We start from the raw sequence: 14,892 nt of genomic DNA, 5'->3' as shown, positions 1-14,892 counted from the left end.
CGGTCTTCTTCTCAAAGGTTATTTTTTTTTATTTTTTTTTGATAATAGTCTAAAACGAGCGAAAGACTGTATCAAAACAATGTAAAAAGAAAAACGAGCACTCCCCGATCACGACTCTTATTCAACGTAATGTTGGTTAAGTGTCTCCGTAATCTTGACATGTTGTGGTGCCGTTTATTGGCTTTGTAAGATGCTCATTTGTCCTATTCATTCCAAAGATCACATTTAACAAACATTTTAATTTCCAACCACTTCTCTAAACTTGATTGAACACACATATAAACCCATAACTAAAACAAATCATTCCCCTATAAATTGTATTTAATCATAATCTTTGTAACAAAACCAAACGACTAATCAAAACCCATAATCTTTTAAAATAATACCAAACATGTCCTTTATGGATCCTGATCACCCATCTTCCTCCTCTTGTAACAGGGATTGGTTTTTCCCTTCTCCTTCTTTCATTCATTCAACTCATCCTATTCCTTCTTCAAGAACTCTAAAGCCTCCTAAAAAGTTCTACTCTTCAGCACGCCGTAGTGGCTCGCAGAAAATATCTTATTCACTTGAACCGCCATTATCTCAGAAACCTAATCCGATTTTACCATTGGATAATAGATATGGTGGAATTCGAAGAAGAATTGATTTTGATCGTACCAGAGACAAAATGCAAAGATCTGATGATGAAACCTTTAATTCGACTCCGACGGAGAAGAAGAACTTGCTGGAAGAGAAAACTACTAGGATTGTTGGGAGATTAAAAAGTTGTTTCCGATGGAATCGACGGAATTTGGTTTTCCCGGTAACTTCATTTCCTTTTTTTTTTCTCGGTTTTGACTGCTTGTTGACTTCAACGATGACCGCCTGTGCTTTTACTTTTTATTAGCATGTGACACGTGTAAATTACACGCCAACTAAAGTTTCACGTAATTTGTCGGAAACATGACACGCCTGTTTATTTTTCGTGCGCTTTTACATTTTGAATTTATCGGCTTTAAAGTGTGTCTCAGACTTAGTTTTTTGGCAGGTTATTATCACAATCTTCTTTTATCTTCTACGCAAGAACTTTATATTGCAAGGACAGGTTAAGGATTTAGAGGTAACTAACTAAACTAACTTATTTTTAAAGTGTGTATAAACATGTTGTTCAGTGTTCATTATACTTTCTTGCAGTGGATGTATTGGATTGATGTACCATTTTTTCTTTCACAGGAACAGATTTTAATATTAAAGTTGAGATTACAAGAATGTAATTTACCGGGCTCTGTTCACAATATCAATTCAAATGCAGAAGAAAGTTTTATATCTACTGAAAGTTTGAGAACTTCAGCTTTGATTTTCTCGTTATTACTCTTATCTACACCATTTCTTATTTTCAAGTATATTGATTACGTTTCGAAAACTAGAAGATCGTCAAAAGAAGTTTCCTTGAACAAACAGTTAGAATATCACGTGGACGTGTTTTTATCAGTTCATCCTTATACAAAGCCGTTGGCGTTGCTAATTGCAACCCTGCTGCTTATATTTATTGGTGGGGTTGCATTGTTTGGTGTGACTGATGATGGCTTAGCTGATTGTCTATGGTTGTCTTGGACTTATGTTGCTAGTTCAGGAAACCATGCGGACTCTGAGGGAATTGGTCCAAGGTTAGTTTCAGTTTCTATAAGTTTTGGTGGTATGCTAATATTTGCAATGATGCTTGGACTTGTCTCCGATGCAATCTCCGAGAAATTAGATTCATTACGGAAGGGGAAAAGTGAAGTTGTTGAGAGCAGTCATACTTTAATTCTTGGTTGGAGCGAAAAATTGGTATCTTACTCTAGTCATGTCTATATTCGCGAAAGTTCTCATTTTCAAAACCCTTATCTGCTCACTTTTACGTATGCATATTGGGTGCTTGAATATCTTCTGACAAGTAGTTCTGTTTCAATCACAGGGTACACTATTGAATCAGCTTGTCATAGCCAATGAGAGTTTAGGTGGAGGTACTGTGGTTGTAATGGCTGAGAGAGATAAAGAAGAGATGGAACTTGACATTGCCAAAATGGAATTTGATTTTAGAGGAACATCTGTTATATGCAGAAGTGGAAACCCTTGTATTCTAGCTGACCTGAAAAAGGTTATGTTTGATTTTCCTTATCCATTTTTTAGTCTATTTCATTCACACAAGCCAAATCCCCAATTAAGCTGCAAATATTTTATTTGGCTAGATTTTATTGAGCTTACTAGATATGCTGAAATAGTCAATCAAACTAAGTCGATATCCATTGAGCAATTGCTGCAACTAGTTACGGTTGTGATACAAATTGCATTATATGAGCTGTAAATGGAACATAATTATGACTACTATATTTCAAAACTTACTAAACTACAGAAGGTGTTTCTACAGGTTTCTGTCTCCAAGGCTCGCGCTATCATTGTGCTTGCTGAAGATGGCAATGCTGACCAGGTCTGCACCATTTCAAGATTGGGAAATTAGTTTATCAACTCTTATGTTAATATTTGAGTAAATTCTGTAATATCAGTGTGGTCTGGTAACAGAGTGATGCTCGTGCATTAAGGACAGTTTTGAGTCTGACAGGAGTAAAAGAAGGGCTGAGAGGACATATAGTGGTGGAACTTAGTGACCTAGACAACGAGGTGCTCGTAAAACTTGTTGGTGGAGAACTTGTTGAAACTGTTGTTGCTCATGATGTCATTGGCCGCTTGATGATTCAGTGTGCTCGACAACCAGGCCTTGCTCAGGTCAATTCACTAATGAGTACATTTACATATTTTCATGTTGTTCTTGTCTTACAATTAGATTATATTTGCATATTTTTTTTATTTCTTTCCTTAGCTTTTTCTTTCTTAAATCTGGGAACTACAGATTTGGGAAGATATACTTGGGTTTGAAAACTGTGAGTTTTACATCAAAAGATGGCCTGGATTGGATGGAATGTGTTTTGAAGATGTATTGATCAGCTTCGCGGATGCTATTCCTTGTGGAGTGAAGTCGGTAGCTTGTGGAGGAAAGATAATTTTGAATCCTGATGACTCTTATGTTCTACAAGAAGGCGACGAAGTTCTTGTAATTGCTGAAGATGACGATACTTATGCTCCAACCACATTGCCAATGGTGAAGTCTTATCTGTTGAACATTTATTTTTATTAGAAATATCAAAGCAGGAACATGAATGGAAAAATGAACTTTAGGTTGATCATGACTTATAGAAGATTTTCCTCCCATGCCATGGAGTTCAAAATTGAAATCCTAGACAATAAAAACTTACGAGCATATAATCAATTTCACCATTCAGGTTAAAGAAGCATCATTGATAGAAATTATTCGGCCAACAAAAGAGCCACAGAAGATTTTACTTTGTGGATGGAGACGGGACATTGATGATATGATAGTGGTAAGTTCTTTCTGCCAAGCTCCTAATCGCTTCTTGTTTTTTGTTTTTCCTGTCTTGATAAAACAGGTCTGGAGAGGGAATCCACAGAAAGATTTAATGGTTCAGAAGTTGCATGAAAAAATTCTTTTTTGTGGTTGGCGCCGAGATATGGAAGATATGATTATGGTAATGCAAAGGATATAGTGATCGATCTTGCATTAGTACTTGGTTGGACACATATATGATGCATATAATGTGACGCTTGACATCTCAGAAACATTTTCCATCTGTCAGAACGCAAAATGTGGATCTGTCTCTTTGGAGAATCTATTAATGTTCTTCTTTTCTGTAGAAGTACAATGTGGTAAGTGTCTAAATGTCGATCTATTTATTGCTTTGGATTTTGCTGTGTCAGGTGTTGGATGCATTCTTGGCACCTGAATCAGAGTTGTGGATGTTCAATGAAGTTCCAGAAAATGATAGAGTTAAAAAACTTACTGATGGTGGTCTGGATTTCGACCGTTTAATGAACATTACTTTGGTTCATCGTGAAGGAAATGCTGTTATTCGGCGCAACTTGGAAAGTCTCCCCTTGGAGACCTTTGATTCTGTGAGTAGAACACCTTGATTCAGAGTTTTGGAATGATAAATCTTACTACTTGTGAACCATGGAATAGTAGTTTCTTGGTTAACGGAACCATTTGAAATCATATAGCCGAATCTACATGAAAGTACACTATAGGTTAATTCCTTTGATGGCTAGGTCTACAGATCGTGCTTCCTGGTTTAATCCTACGTTCGGATAAGAAATTATGTCATGTTAGCTTAAGTCTTTTTCCTTTCCTCTCCTTGGTTACCAATAATTTGTGTAACCCAAGCATGGTTAGGATTGCAGTTAAGATGAAACCTGTTTTGATGAATATGATTTCTCTCTCCCTATCTTGGTTAATCAATTGCCAAGCTTATGGCTTGTACAGATTTTGATTTTGGCTGATGAGTCAGTCGAAGATTCAGCAATCCAAGCTGATTCAAGATCTCTTGCCACATTACTGTTAATCCGTGACATCCAGGTATTACATCATTTCTTATGTCTGCTTCCATTTTATCTGCCACTTTTCAGACTCAAGCTTAAGTTCTTATACAAATGCTGGGTGTCCAAGGTTTATTCTCGATGCAATGTTTCAGTTTGTTGAAAACATGGACATTCTTTGTCGATGCATCCTGAAAAATACACGAGAAATACCGAAAGGTTTATACCAATAGCAACTTCAACTGAGACAAACCAAAATAACTTTTTTCCAAAAACTTCCAAACTGTTTTATATTTTCTTTTTCACAAATTTGCAGGCAAAGCGTCTTCCTTATAGTAAAGAAACCCCGGTTCATAGAGAAGCTTTCTCAAAGGTTTCTTGGATGGGTGAAATGCAACAAGCTTCAGATAAATCAGTCATCATAAGTGAAATTCTTGATCCGCGGACTAAAAATCTATTATCCATGTCGAAAATCAGTGACTATGTTTTATCAAATGAGCTGGTCAGCATGGCATTAGCTATGGTTGCTGAGGATCGCCAAATAAATGATGTGTTAGAAGAACTCTTTGCTGAGGAGGTAGCTAACCCCAGCGACTATCCAGTTTTTTTCTACCGGCTAGCCATATGTTTCTTCTCACTGATTACTAGTTGATTTTGTTTTTTGTATTTCTCGGCTGAACTCAGGGAAACGAGATGCATATAAGACAAGCCAATCTTTACCTTCATGAAGAGGAGGAATTGAATTTTTTTGAAGTACTGTTACGTGCTCGGCAGAGGAAAGAAATTGTGATTGGGTACCGGCTCGCAAATGCAGAGCGAGCTGTTATAAACCCTCCTAACAAGAGTGAGCGGCGAAATTGGTCATCCAAAGATGCTTTTGTTGTGATTGCTGAAAAAGAATGAAAGTATTCTATTTGTTTATTTTTGAAAGTTTCAATTTGAGAAATGTAAATACTTATATGCACAGTGGTGACCAAAAGTTTGGTCCTTCACTCAGCTAAATGGCCAAAAAATTTCCACATTGACTGCACGTCTGCAAGAACTCTGCACTTTATGCTACCTCATACTAAAGCAAACATTTCCCCCCCAACTTTATACACTTTATTGCAGTGATTTGACTTCGTTTGGAGCCAGCGTGGCTTGACTTGGCTTGGTTCAGTCTGTAGTTAGGTGAGATTGTGATGTTTATTCTGATGTATGCTTCAATGATGCACGATCTTTCTTTTTTTTGTTTTCCCCTGGAAATTAAGGATTCTATGTTCTTGGTTGAATCTTTATTATTACATGGAAATGAAATCATCTGCAGTTTGCAAAATATTTTAATGAAGTGAATGTCTTAGATTTTCCTGATTTCTGAAAGTTGTGTGTTACCACGTTATACTCAGCTCTCTCATGTCTTTTACCTACTTCTCAGCTTAGGCTTCTGTTTCATGATGCAGGTTAAAGGAGATGAAGCTCACTGTAGTGTGAAACATCATCCTGAACGTAAAAGAAGCCGTTGGGAGGCAACTGCTGATATGTCTGAAGATTTCTCTGGAGATACAGATGACTATGCAAGTGACATTTCTACTGATGAAAGCAGAGACGGAAAAGTACCAGGACCTGGTGATGCTATTGTGGCGATTAATACCTGGGATAATAATCACCAGAAGGAAAATACATTGTGTTAGTAAGGTATGCATCCTATTCACTTGGTCGTTATCTGGTCTTCTAAGAATTAGTTTTAATTCTGTAATATACAGCCTCCATGGTCTCATTAGGGGTGAGAATATGGAGCTTGGTTGTGATTCTGATACTGGTGGTCAGGTATCTTTGATGCTCTTTCTTTAACTCCTTGCCTATGTTACGAACTTCCCCTAGGAAGATTTATGTCATCCTCACTTAGAGGAGACCTGAATGTCATCTATTGTAGGTTAAATATGTCATCGAACTTGCAAGGGCTCTAGCTACAATGCCCGGAGTTTGTCGGGTCGATTTGCTTACGAGACAAGTATTATCTCCAAATGTAGACTGGAGTTACGGTGAACCCGCAGAGATGCTTCCTCCTAGAGGTTCTGAAGAATTCATGCATGACAAGGGAGACAGTAGTGGTGCATACATTGTTCGTATACCGTTTGGGCAGAGAGATAAGTATATCCCCAAGGAGCTTCTGTGGCCGCATATTCCCGAATTCGTTGATGGTGCACTTAAGCATATTGTACAGATGTCAAAAAATTTAGGGGAACAGATTGGTAGCGGGGAACCAGTTTTCCCAATTGCCATCCACGGACACTATGCTGATGCTGGCGACTCTGCTGCTCTTCTCTCTGGTGCTTTAAATGTTCCTATGATTTTCACAGGCCACTCTCTTGGCCGTGATAAGCTGGAACAGGCCATGAAAAAAGGATGTCTATCAAGAAAAGAGTTAAATGCAACATACAAAATAATGCGTAGGATAGAGGCCGAAGAGCTCTCACTTGATGCTTCAGAAATAGTCATAACTAGCACCATGCAAGAGGTGGAAAAGCAATGGAGTTTATATGATGGTTTTGATGTTCAACTTGAGCATAAACTGCGAGCGGGGATCAATCATAATGTTGCCTGTGATGGCAAGTACATGCCCCGCATGTTTGTAAGTATAAGCTACAAAGTCTTAATTCATGCTTTTCTAGTTCCGTGGTGGAACAATATATACAGTGTTGACCATTACGCATATGTCCCTGGTTGGTGTGGGACGTTGACTGATTTTTATTATCTGAATCGAGCTTTGTTAATTGAAACATGCAGGTAATTCCTCCTGGCATGGAATTCAATCACATTGCTTTGCCAGATGGTGTTATCAATGGTGAACCCACGGTAAATGGAGATAATAAAGCTTCTTCTGACGCACCTATTTGGTCCGAGGTACTTCAAACTGAATCTTTGGCCATAGACATAAAATTCATCAGTTAGGTGTTCCTGGAGATTTACCATTTATAACTAGTTAACTCATTTTTGTATCTGGCAGATAAAGCGCTTTTTGACCAATCCTCACAAGCCTATGATCCTTGCACTAGCTAGACCGGACCCCAAAAAGAACATCACAACCTTGGCCAAAGCATTAGGAGAGTGTCGTCAGCTAAGAGAGCTGGCCAACCTTGTATGTCTGTTAGAAGGGATTTACCTTTTTTCTTCTCCTCTCTTGTTTTTCATGTCAAGATTTTTAGAAATTTCTCATATACATCTGTTATTACAGACATTAATAATGGGTAACCGGGAAGGAATCGACGAAATGCCAGGCTATAATGTGTCTGTTCTTGTCTCAGTACTTAAACTAATTGACAATTATGATCTGTACGGTCATATAGCATATCCTAAACACCACAAGCAGCCTGACGTTCCTGACATTTATCGTCTTGCAGCAAAGACTAAGGTAATGTGATTTCTGAAGGAGTTTCTTACGGTAAGAATCAAGCAAGTGTATGTGGAACTGCGTGGATAGAAACATCTCCTGTTGGATTTTTTAACTCTAATTTGTATCTGTGCAGGGTGTCTTCATAAATCCAGCTTACATTGAACCATTTGGACTGACTCTTATAGAGGTGCTTCTTTGTTGGTATTCCGTGTACAACTGTGTTTTTTCGTTTAGGTAGCGTAACTATTTCTATTTGACAATCAGGCAGCAGCTTATGGTTTGCCAATTGTTGTTACAATCAATGGAGGTCCAGTTGATATACACCGGGTAGGTTAATCAACCAAGTACATTTTTCAGATACCCTCACTGTTTAGTAATCTTTACAAAATTTGTTAGGGTATTTAGTTTTCTAGTCGGCTGTTTGTAGGTTCTTGACAATGGTATCCTTGTTGATTCGCATGATCAACATGCCATCGCTGATGCTCTACTAGAGCTGGTTACTAACAAGCAGCGCTGGGCTAAATGTCGACAGAATGGATTGGATAAGATTCACCATTTTTCATGGCCAGAACATTGCAAGATCTACCTTTCTCACATAGCCAACTATAGACCAAGGCATCCACAATGGCAAAAAAATAATGAGTTTGATGACTTGAGAGATATACGCGAGCAAATGGAAGAGGTTGTTGGCTATCTTGATGATGCTGTAGAATCCATCGAACATCCTACTAATAATAGCAAGAGTATGACACTTGTGGTAAATTCCCTGCACTGAGGCTGAGGAAACATATTTTTGTAATTGCTGTCGACTATGATGATAATGCAGATCTTGTAAGGACGATTAAGAATGTTTTTGAGGCGGCAATCGAGGAGAAAGCCTCAGGTGCAGTAGGGTTCATCTTATCAACAGTCTTGGCCATATCCGAGATAAACTCTTGCCTAGTCTATGGGGCACTAAGTGCAACAGATTTTGATGCTTACATCTGCAACAGTGGAGGGAATCTCTACTATCCGTCTTCAGAATCAGAAAATAATAATCACTTTGGGCTTCCTTTTGTACTCGACTCGGATTACCATTCACAAATCAAATACCGTTGGGGTGGAGAGTGCTTAAGAAAGACTTTAGTTCACCGGGCTGCTAACACTGCTGGTAAAGAGGGGGAAAATGGGTAATCATTGGTTATAAATGAAGATGTTCAGAGATCAACCACCTACTGCTATTCGTTCAAGGTAGAAAGCCCATCGCTGGTACGTAAAATCGATCCTCAGTATTCTAATTTTTATATAGGTTCTTCAAGCTATATTAAGTTGGAACAGTCTGACTTACCATTAAGTCTTCACAGATTCCCCGTTTCTCAGAGATTCGTAAGTTGATGAGAATCAAAGCCCTCCGAGGCTATGTCATCTACTGTCATAATGGGACTAAGCTCCATGTAATTCCTGTACTGGCGTCGCGAGCTCAAGCCCTCAGGTACATACTTTTATCTTTGCTACATACCAAGGCCCTTCCTCCTGTTAACAACTATGGCTACTAAGTGTTAATGTTAGGAATGATTAACGTATACTCGTTAAACTAGCCTTAAAGATCTTCTTTTTTTCATGCATCTATACATCAGATGGGGAACAGAACTGCCGAATATGGTTGTTATTGTTGGAGAATGTGGAGACACAGATTACGAAGGACTGCTTGGAGGAGTACACAAGACAGTAGTATTAAACGGGGTTTGCAGAAAAGCACGAACTGTGCTTCACTCCAATAGGAATTACCCACTTGAAGATGTTATCGCATATGATAACCCCAACATCGTTCATACTGGCGACGGTTGCAGCAGCAGTCACATAAGGACAGCACTTGGAAAACTAGGTGTTATAACGACCTTGAAGAGTACAGAATTCGACCGGGTTTGCAACTTCATTGAGTAAATAAACAGCAGAATTGTTTGTGAAGAAAGCAAATACTAATTTCGGCTTACAAGCGTGTCTAATGATCCCTAATGCAGTTCCATTTTTTTTGCGCATTACTTTTGAAACTTTTTGAGATTTGAAATACATCTTCAACAGCGACAGCAACTTTGATCCTGCCAAGTAATCCAAAATGTCATAGCTGAGAAAGCAGCTTTACTCTCAGCCTCTTCAATAGAAGAAAGCCTAAAGTCTTGTTGGTAGCCACCTCCTCTAGAAATTCCTGCGTCAGACGTTTATACATAGAGTTTGGCACTGGCCAGTTTAGTAGTATGCTTACAGATAACCTAACCTGATAGGAATACAAGAGATTATCAACCAAAACACAAAATAAGATCAGATTTAGGGTGTATCCTGATCCCCACATTGCTGCCGGAAAAGCTGGAAAACCTGAAGGAATAACTGAGACTTGCAGGCTGTGCATCCATAGATCAGGGTACTTCAGCCACCCACAATTTCTCCAACTGAATCGAGTATTTCTAAGCCAAGCATTACTGCCAGAAAATAAAACCAGATATACAGGTTTTGATTGCGACCAAAAATGTTTGCTTTGACATTGCTTTTAGGAATTTTACTGCCGAGACCAAAAAGTCACCGTTTGGAGAAACCAAATACTTTTTTTTTCTTTCTGGCCATTGGTTTTTTAGTCCCACATTACCCATATTGCAAAACGGAAATAGATTTAGATAGATTTGGCTGCAATACGAGTTTGTTCCTTCGGGGACATCCGATATAAACCCTTACGTGTTTTGGATATCGTAACATATGCGTTACTTAAGATTTGGAATTAATAAAAATTAATACTCCATCCGTCCTAGTTTACTTGTCAAAATAGGATTTTGCAAAAACTTGAAAGAAATTCAAATTATTTCCACATACATCATCAATCTTTCAAATTACTTGTTTAATATACTAATTTTTGTATCCTAGTTTATATTTATTTCTTGATAATTAGATAATTTGAGTGGGAAATATAGTAATTTTTTGGTATATTTTTGTTAAAAAAAAACTCAATTTTAGCAAGTAAATTAGGACGGAGGGAGCATAAGAAAAGACGAACCAACAAATTTCAAAAAAAGAAATATACAACTTAATATAAGAACAAACAAACCAAAAATATTTCTATTAGTAGGAATCTAATCAATGTACATTCTTCGTGATTGTTGGATGCAGGAATCTATCATTTTTCTTCTTGTACACCGGTTGCACCCACACATTTTCTTCTTGTTGATAATACTGGGGCTATTGTAGGGCCGGCCCCATAGGATAATCAGAGAAAGGCCCAGTTTAGGGCAGCAAAGCCCAAGGGGCAGCAAAAGCCCACTAAGGGATATTTTTAGCAATAAAAGAAATTTAGGGACAAACTGATGAACTACAAAGGTATTTGGGGGCAGGAGTTTAACTGATATTATTGTTTGGGGCTTTCACATCGATGATTTTTTTATACTTGTTATAAATATTTTTTAGTTTTTGGCATATGTTTTTTTCATTTTGCTTCTCTCTTTTGGAGCCTAAAATTAAAGATGAAAGGCATTCCAGATAGCTATTTCAATTTCTTGTATTGTCTTAAATCATTGACCGTTGATGATCAATAAATGTAAGTTAATAACTCCTCTCTATTTTGTTTTTTTTCTAATTCTAATACACATTTAAATATAAAATAATTAGGGTTTATATTTTGGTCGGAAGATGTTAGTTATTTTCGATCGACCTATGTTACCAGAACTAGTTAAGATTTTTTTTTAAATTCTAAAATTTTAGGACTTACTGGCGTTGTTTACACCATTGAAAGTTTGGGATTTAGGGTTCTAAAGTAAAGAATGATTATTTTTTATTATCAGAGTTGTGTAAAAAAAAAAAATTGGGGGCATCAAAAAAAGTTCTGCTTCATGGCAAAAAAAAATTCAGGAACGGCCCTGCCAATGTTCATAAACTCCATGCATACATCACTGGAATGTTTTATTTTTATGGGATTGAGAAAGTTTTGGTTAACGTATCATTTTGGTCGAAACTTTAGTGGTAACTGGTAACAGTCACTTGGTAGTTAGTAATGTTCAGATCTCTCTGGAGATTCATTTGGATTTTGTAAATCATGTTTAAGATAATTTGGTTTCAAATAGATAAATTCATTCAGTTCTATATAGATAAGTGGTACTATTATTTTGATTAGGTACATTTTGTTAGTTCAAGGGTTGGGTTCCAAAGAAGGCTGGCGAGGTCACATACTCGTTATATTATTCCATGTCAGTTCATACTCCACATTCAATCGAAGTTTATGGTGGTTATTTAATTATTTTTTTTTGATGGAAAGTTTATTGAAAAAATGGCACCTGTAAATGAAGTTGTGGGTTGTTTGTCAATTCCAATTCCTCCTTACACGAATTACTGCTTGAACATTAGTCAAACTACATTGTTAGTCATCCCTATATTAAAATCCACGATGTTTGTGCAGATTCCAAGGAAACAAACAACTACATTGTTCAAGCTCCAAACTCAAGTGATTGAGATTTCTAATCTGTGTGTACTCCTTTCAAATGTTGGATTACCCTACAATATGGTTCCTTGATTTGACGTGCCTTTATAATAAAGGCGTCCTGGGCGCTCGCCTTTTACAACATGGCCTTTATTTGGTTCCTTAAGTTCATATTGGCGTTTTTCAGAAGCGGATCTCTCAAAAGAGCTAGGATGCAAGGTATATCCCTTATTCAGAAATCTATACCAGAGATGTACAATTAATGATTCAACATACCTATCAAGCATTACTACATAAAGAACATAAATAGATTGACTAACACCTTGTTTGTTTGCAGCTGACTCATCTGAGTCGTCTGGATCTGAGTTTAATAATTAGCTAATGGACTACTATCCTTTTCCTGCAGCCAACATTGAACAAGAAGCATCTGCAGGCGATTACTTTCCATCCCTTTGTTCATTGCAAATTGATGGATGGTCTAAACTCAACTGTCTTCCAGATCAAATTCAATACATCTCTTCCTCGAAAGATTTGTGTATATTGGATTTTCCTTCTCTGGAGGTTTTGCCTGAGTGGTTGGGTAACTTGACTTCTCTTAGGGAGTTGAGGATATGTGGGTGTGAAAATTTAAATTGTATGCCTTCTCTGGATAAGATGCTATGCCTCACCTCACTACAACAACTTAAAATCAGAAATTGTTCCCTCCTGGAGGCTAGATGTAAACAAGGAGGAGAAGAGTCCAACAAGCTATTCCACATTCCCAAGGTTGTTATAGTTGAGGAATGACATCAAAAGTCCCATATGAGGTTAGTCATATTTTTCTCTTTTTATCTAACTTGAAATTTATTAATTATGTTTTTAAGTTCTGAGTTTTATTAACCCAGGTTGTGCTAAATGCTACGGCTATCTAGATACACCTATGTTGATTACTAGAAAAATTTGCCTGAAGTGAGCTTATGATATATCACCTCCATTCCTTTTTTCATCAAAGTTAGACTTGAAGGCCGTAATCATACAAGTTGTTTCTTATCTCCGATAAACCTTTTTCTTTTGTTATAGACTGAATGCATATTTGGGTTGAAAAAAAAGAGGACTTCAACTGTTGTCCCTGATGGCAATGCTCAAAGCGCTAAGCCACAATGATTATGGAAATGTTTGCAGTCTGCTTAACAGGAGATTCATAAGTCCGCTATATTGAACTAGAGTGGTCATATACCATGACAACTTTCTGTAGATGAGCTGTCACTTCCAACAATAGTATAATAGTGGCAATGCTGATGAGTTACAAATTTTGATCATGAAACTGAGGCAATTTTTTTGCTGTGTTTTTGATATATGCTCTGAATTTCTTACAGATTTCATGGTTGCTGAAATTTAATCTATACAGGAATAATTAGCCACCCTACAGTTTTGCCGAGAGTGTAGCATAGCACTTGAAACCAGGGAAATGATTTATCTGAAGAACTTCTTGGAAGGAGAGATAAATCCAAGGAATAGGAAAGCTGAGTATGAAAGAGGTTAGCAAGAGAGACTGAGAAGAAGAGGAATAAAAGAGCAGAAAAAAGATAAATATGTGTGGTATGAACGCTATTCAGCGGAGAAGGTTGATCCCCCGATCTTTGCCAGAACCATGCGAGAGAGATTAGATATAGATTCAGATGGTGAGAAGATAGAAGGTATAGATGCAAATGGATCAGATCAAAGAAGGCATGGAGGAGGATGAAGAGAAAAGCAAAGACAGCGAGGATGCATCCGACGGGTATGGACCTGCTGCTTCCAGTTGTAGTGAAGACTTTGGTGGCACCGAGGAGGAAAGCTATGGTGGCAAGGAAAAGGAGAACTCTGAATAGTCATCTCCAAAGAATCAAAAAGACAAGAATCTTTAGGCCTGGTGGTAAGCTTAAAGAAAGTTTTTTTTTTTTTATCAAAATGTCTTCTGATTTTCGCTATTAGTCTTTTTTGGTCTGCTGCTGAATTTAGTAATCTTCTTACTTCTATGGTTTATGCGAACAGTGTTAAGTTTGCTTCTGGGGTTTATCTGATGGTAAATGTTGATAGGGTTGGTTTTTTCTTAGATAGTGAAAAAGAGATTTGAAGTGGTATATATAAATGTTAATGGTGGTTGTTTTGAACTCGGTTTGTTTTCTGATGTGATTTTGCTGCTTTTTTATAACTTTATTGCTGAATGAATAAAACTTAATTGCCTTGTTTTATGAGAGTGAGAGTAGATTTCTCTTGTTACATAATGTGGATATATGCAGAAGTACAGTTTAAGTGCTACGCCCAGGATCCCGAGACAGGTAAGTACAGTATGGGGCCGGAACCTGAAATCGTCGGAAGCTGCTATACTTCAGAAGCCTGTCATGCCTTATGCTCCAGAATAACTGGGTATTATGCAATGAAGGACGATAAAAGAGGTCAGTGCATCGCTGATAATGATATGCCTGGCCAACCAATGGTATGTGCCTGCTGCTGAGAGGAATGGCAATACAAATCGTATGTAAAACGCTACTCAATCAAGTTGAACACTACGTTGGATTTTATTTGTATTAACTCGTACGTTAACGAGGCTTTGCCCCCAAACCTATCTTTCTAGAATGGATGAATCTATGGTGTTCATTTTGTTTTCTCTGGTACTCCATGATGTGAGGTTTTATATCCTGGCATTGTTTGA

General features: G+C 37.5%; 1 protein-coding gene, 1 long non-coding RNA gene and 1 pseudogene across 4 annotated transcripts; all 3 read left to right on the top strand.

Annotated features, from left to right (window-relative positions):
• Positions 1-247: 247 nt before the first annotated feature.
• On the top strand, positions 248-5,440 carry LOC113299821 (ion channel CASTOR-like). 3 transcript variants are annotated; one of them, XM_026548912.1, is made up of 12 exons: positions 248-805; positions 1,031-1,102; positions 1,216-1,812; positions 1,940-2,122; positions 2,393-2,452; positions 2,545-2,748; positions 2,873-3,121; positions 3,303-3,566; positions 3,796-3,990; positions 4,358-4,450; positions 4,727-4,987; positions 5,095-5,440. In XM_026548912.1, the coding sequence occupies exons 1-12, from the start codon at positions 392-394 to the stop codon at positions 5,311-5,313; spliced, it is 2,811 nt and encodes a 936-aa protein (XP_026404697.1). In that variant the 5' UTR covers positions 248-391; the 3' UTR covers positions 5,314-5,440. The 3 variants fall into 3 exon arrangements, with proteins under 3 accessions (XP_026404697.1, XP_026404699.1, XP_026404698.1); XM_026548914.1 differs by having other exon boundaries at positions 3,468-3,566; positions 5,095-5,429; XM_026548913.1 differs by having other exon boundaries at positions 249-805; positions 3,303-3,401; positions 5,095-5,429.
• A 633-nt stretch (positions 5,441-6,073) lies between these two features.
• Positions 6,074-9,870, top strand: LOC113299822 (annotated as a pseudogene).
• A 1,354-nt stretch (positions 9,871-11,224) lies between these two features.
• Positions 11,225-14,366, top strand: LOC113293548. The gene is made up of 4 exons (XR_003332361.1): positions 11,225-11,342; positions 12,198-12,437; positions 12,625-13,024; positions 13,606-14,366. It is a non-coding gene; the product is annotated as an uncharacterized LOC113293548 (long non-coding RNA).
• The last annotated feature ends 526 nt before the right edge of the window (positions 14,367-14,892 follow it).

This window comes from Papaver somniferum, chromosome 7, assembly GCF_003573695.1.
Source record: "Papaver somniferum cultivar HN1 chromosome 7, ASM357369v1, whole genome shotgun sequence".
Lineage (NCBI taxonomy): Eukaryota > Viridiplantae > Streptophyta > Magnoliopsida > Ranunculales > Papaveraceae > Papaver > Papaver somniferum.
Note: the sequence above shows the minus strand (reverse complement) of the source record. Positions and strands in the feature narration are given on the sequence as shown.

What these genes read in the sequence shown, in the direction of transcription:
- LOC113299821 (XM_026548912.1), top strand. Translation starts at nt 392, where the DNA reads ATGTCCTTTATGGATCCTGATCACCCATCTTCCTCCTCTTGTAACAGG. An exon ending in GACGGAATTTGGTTTTCCCG is followed by an intron (nt 806 to 1,030) that starts GTAACTTCATTT and finishes GTTTTTTGGCAG; the next exon opens with GTTATTATCACAATCTTCTT. An exon ending in AAGAACTCTTTGCTGAGGAG is followed by an intron (nt 4,988 to 5,094) that starts GTAGCTAACCCC and finishes GGCTGAACTCAG; the next exon opens with GGAAACGAGATGCATATAAG.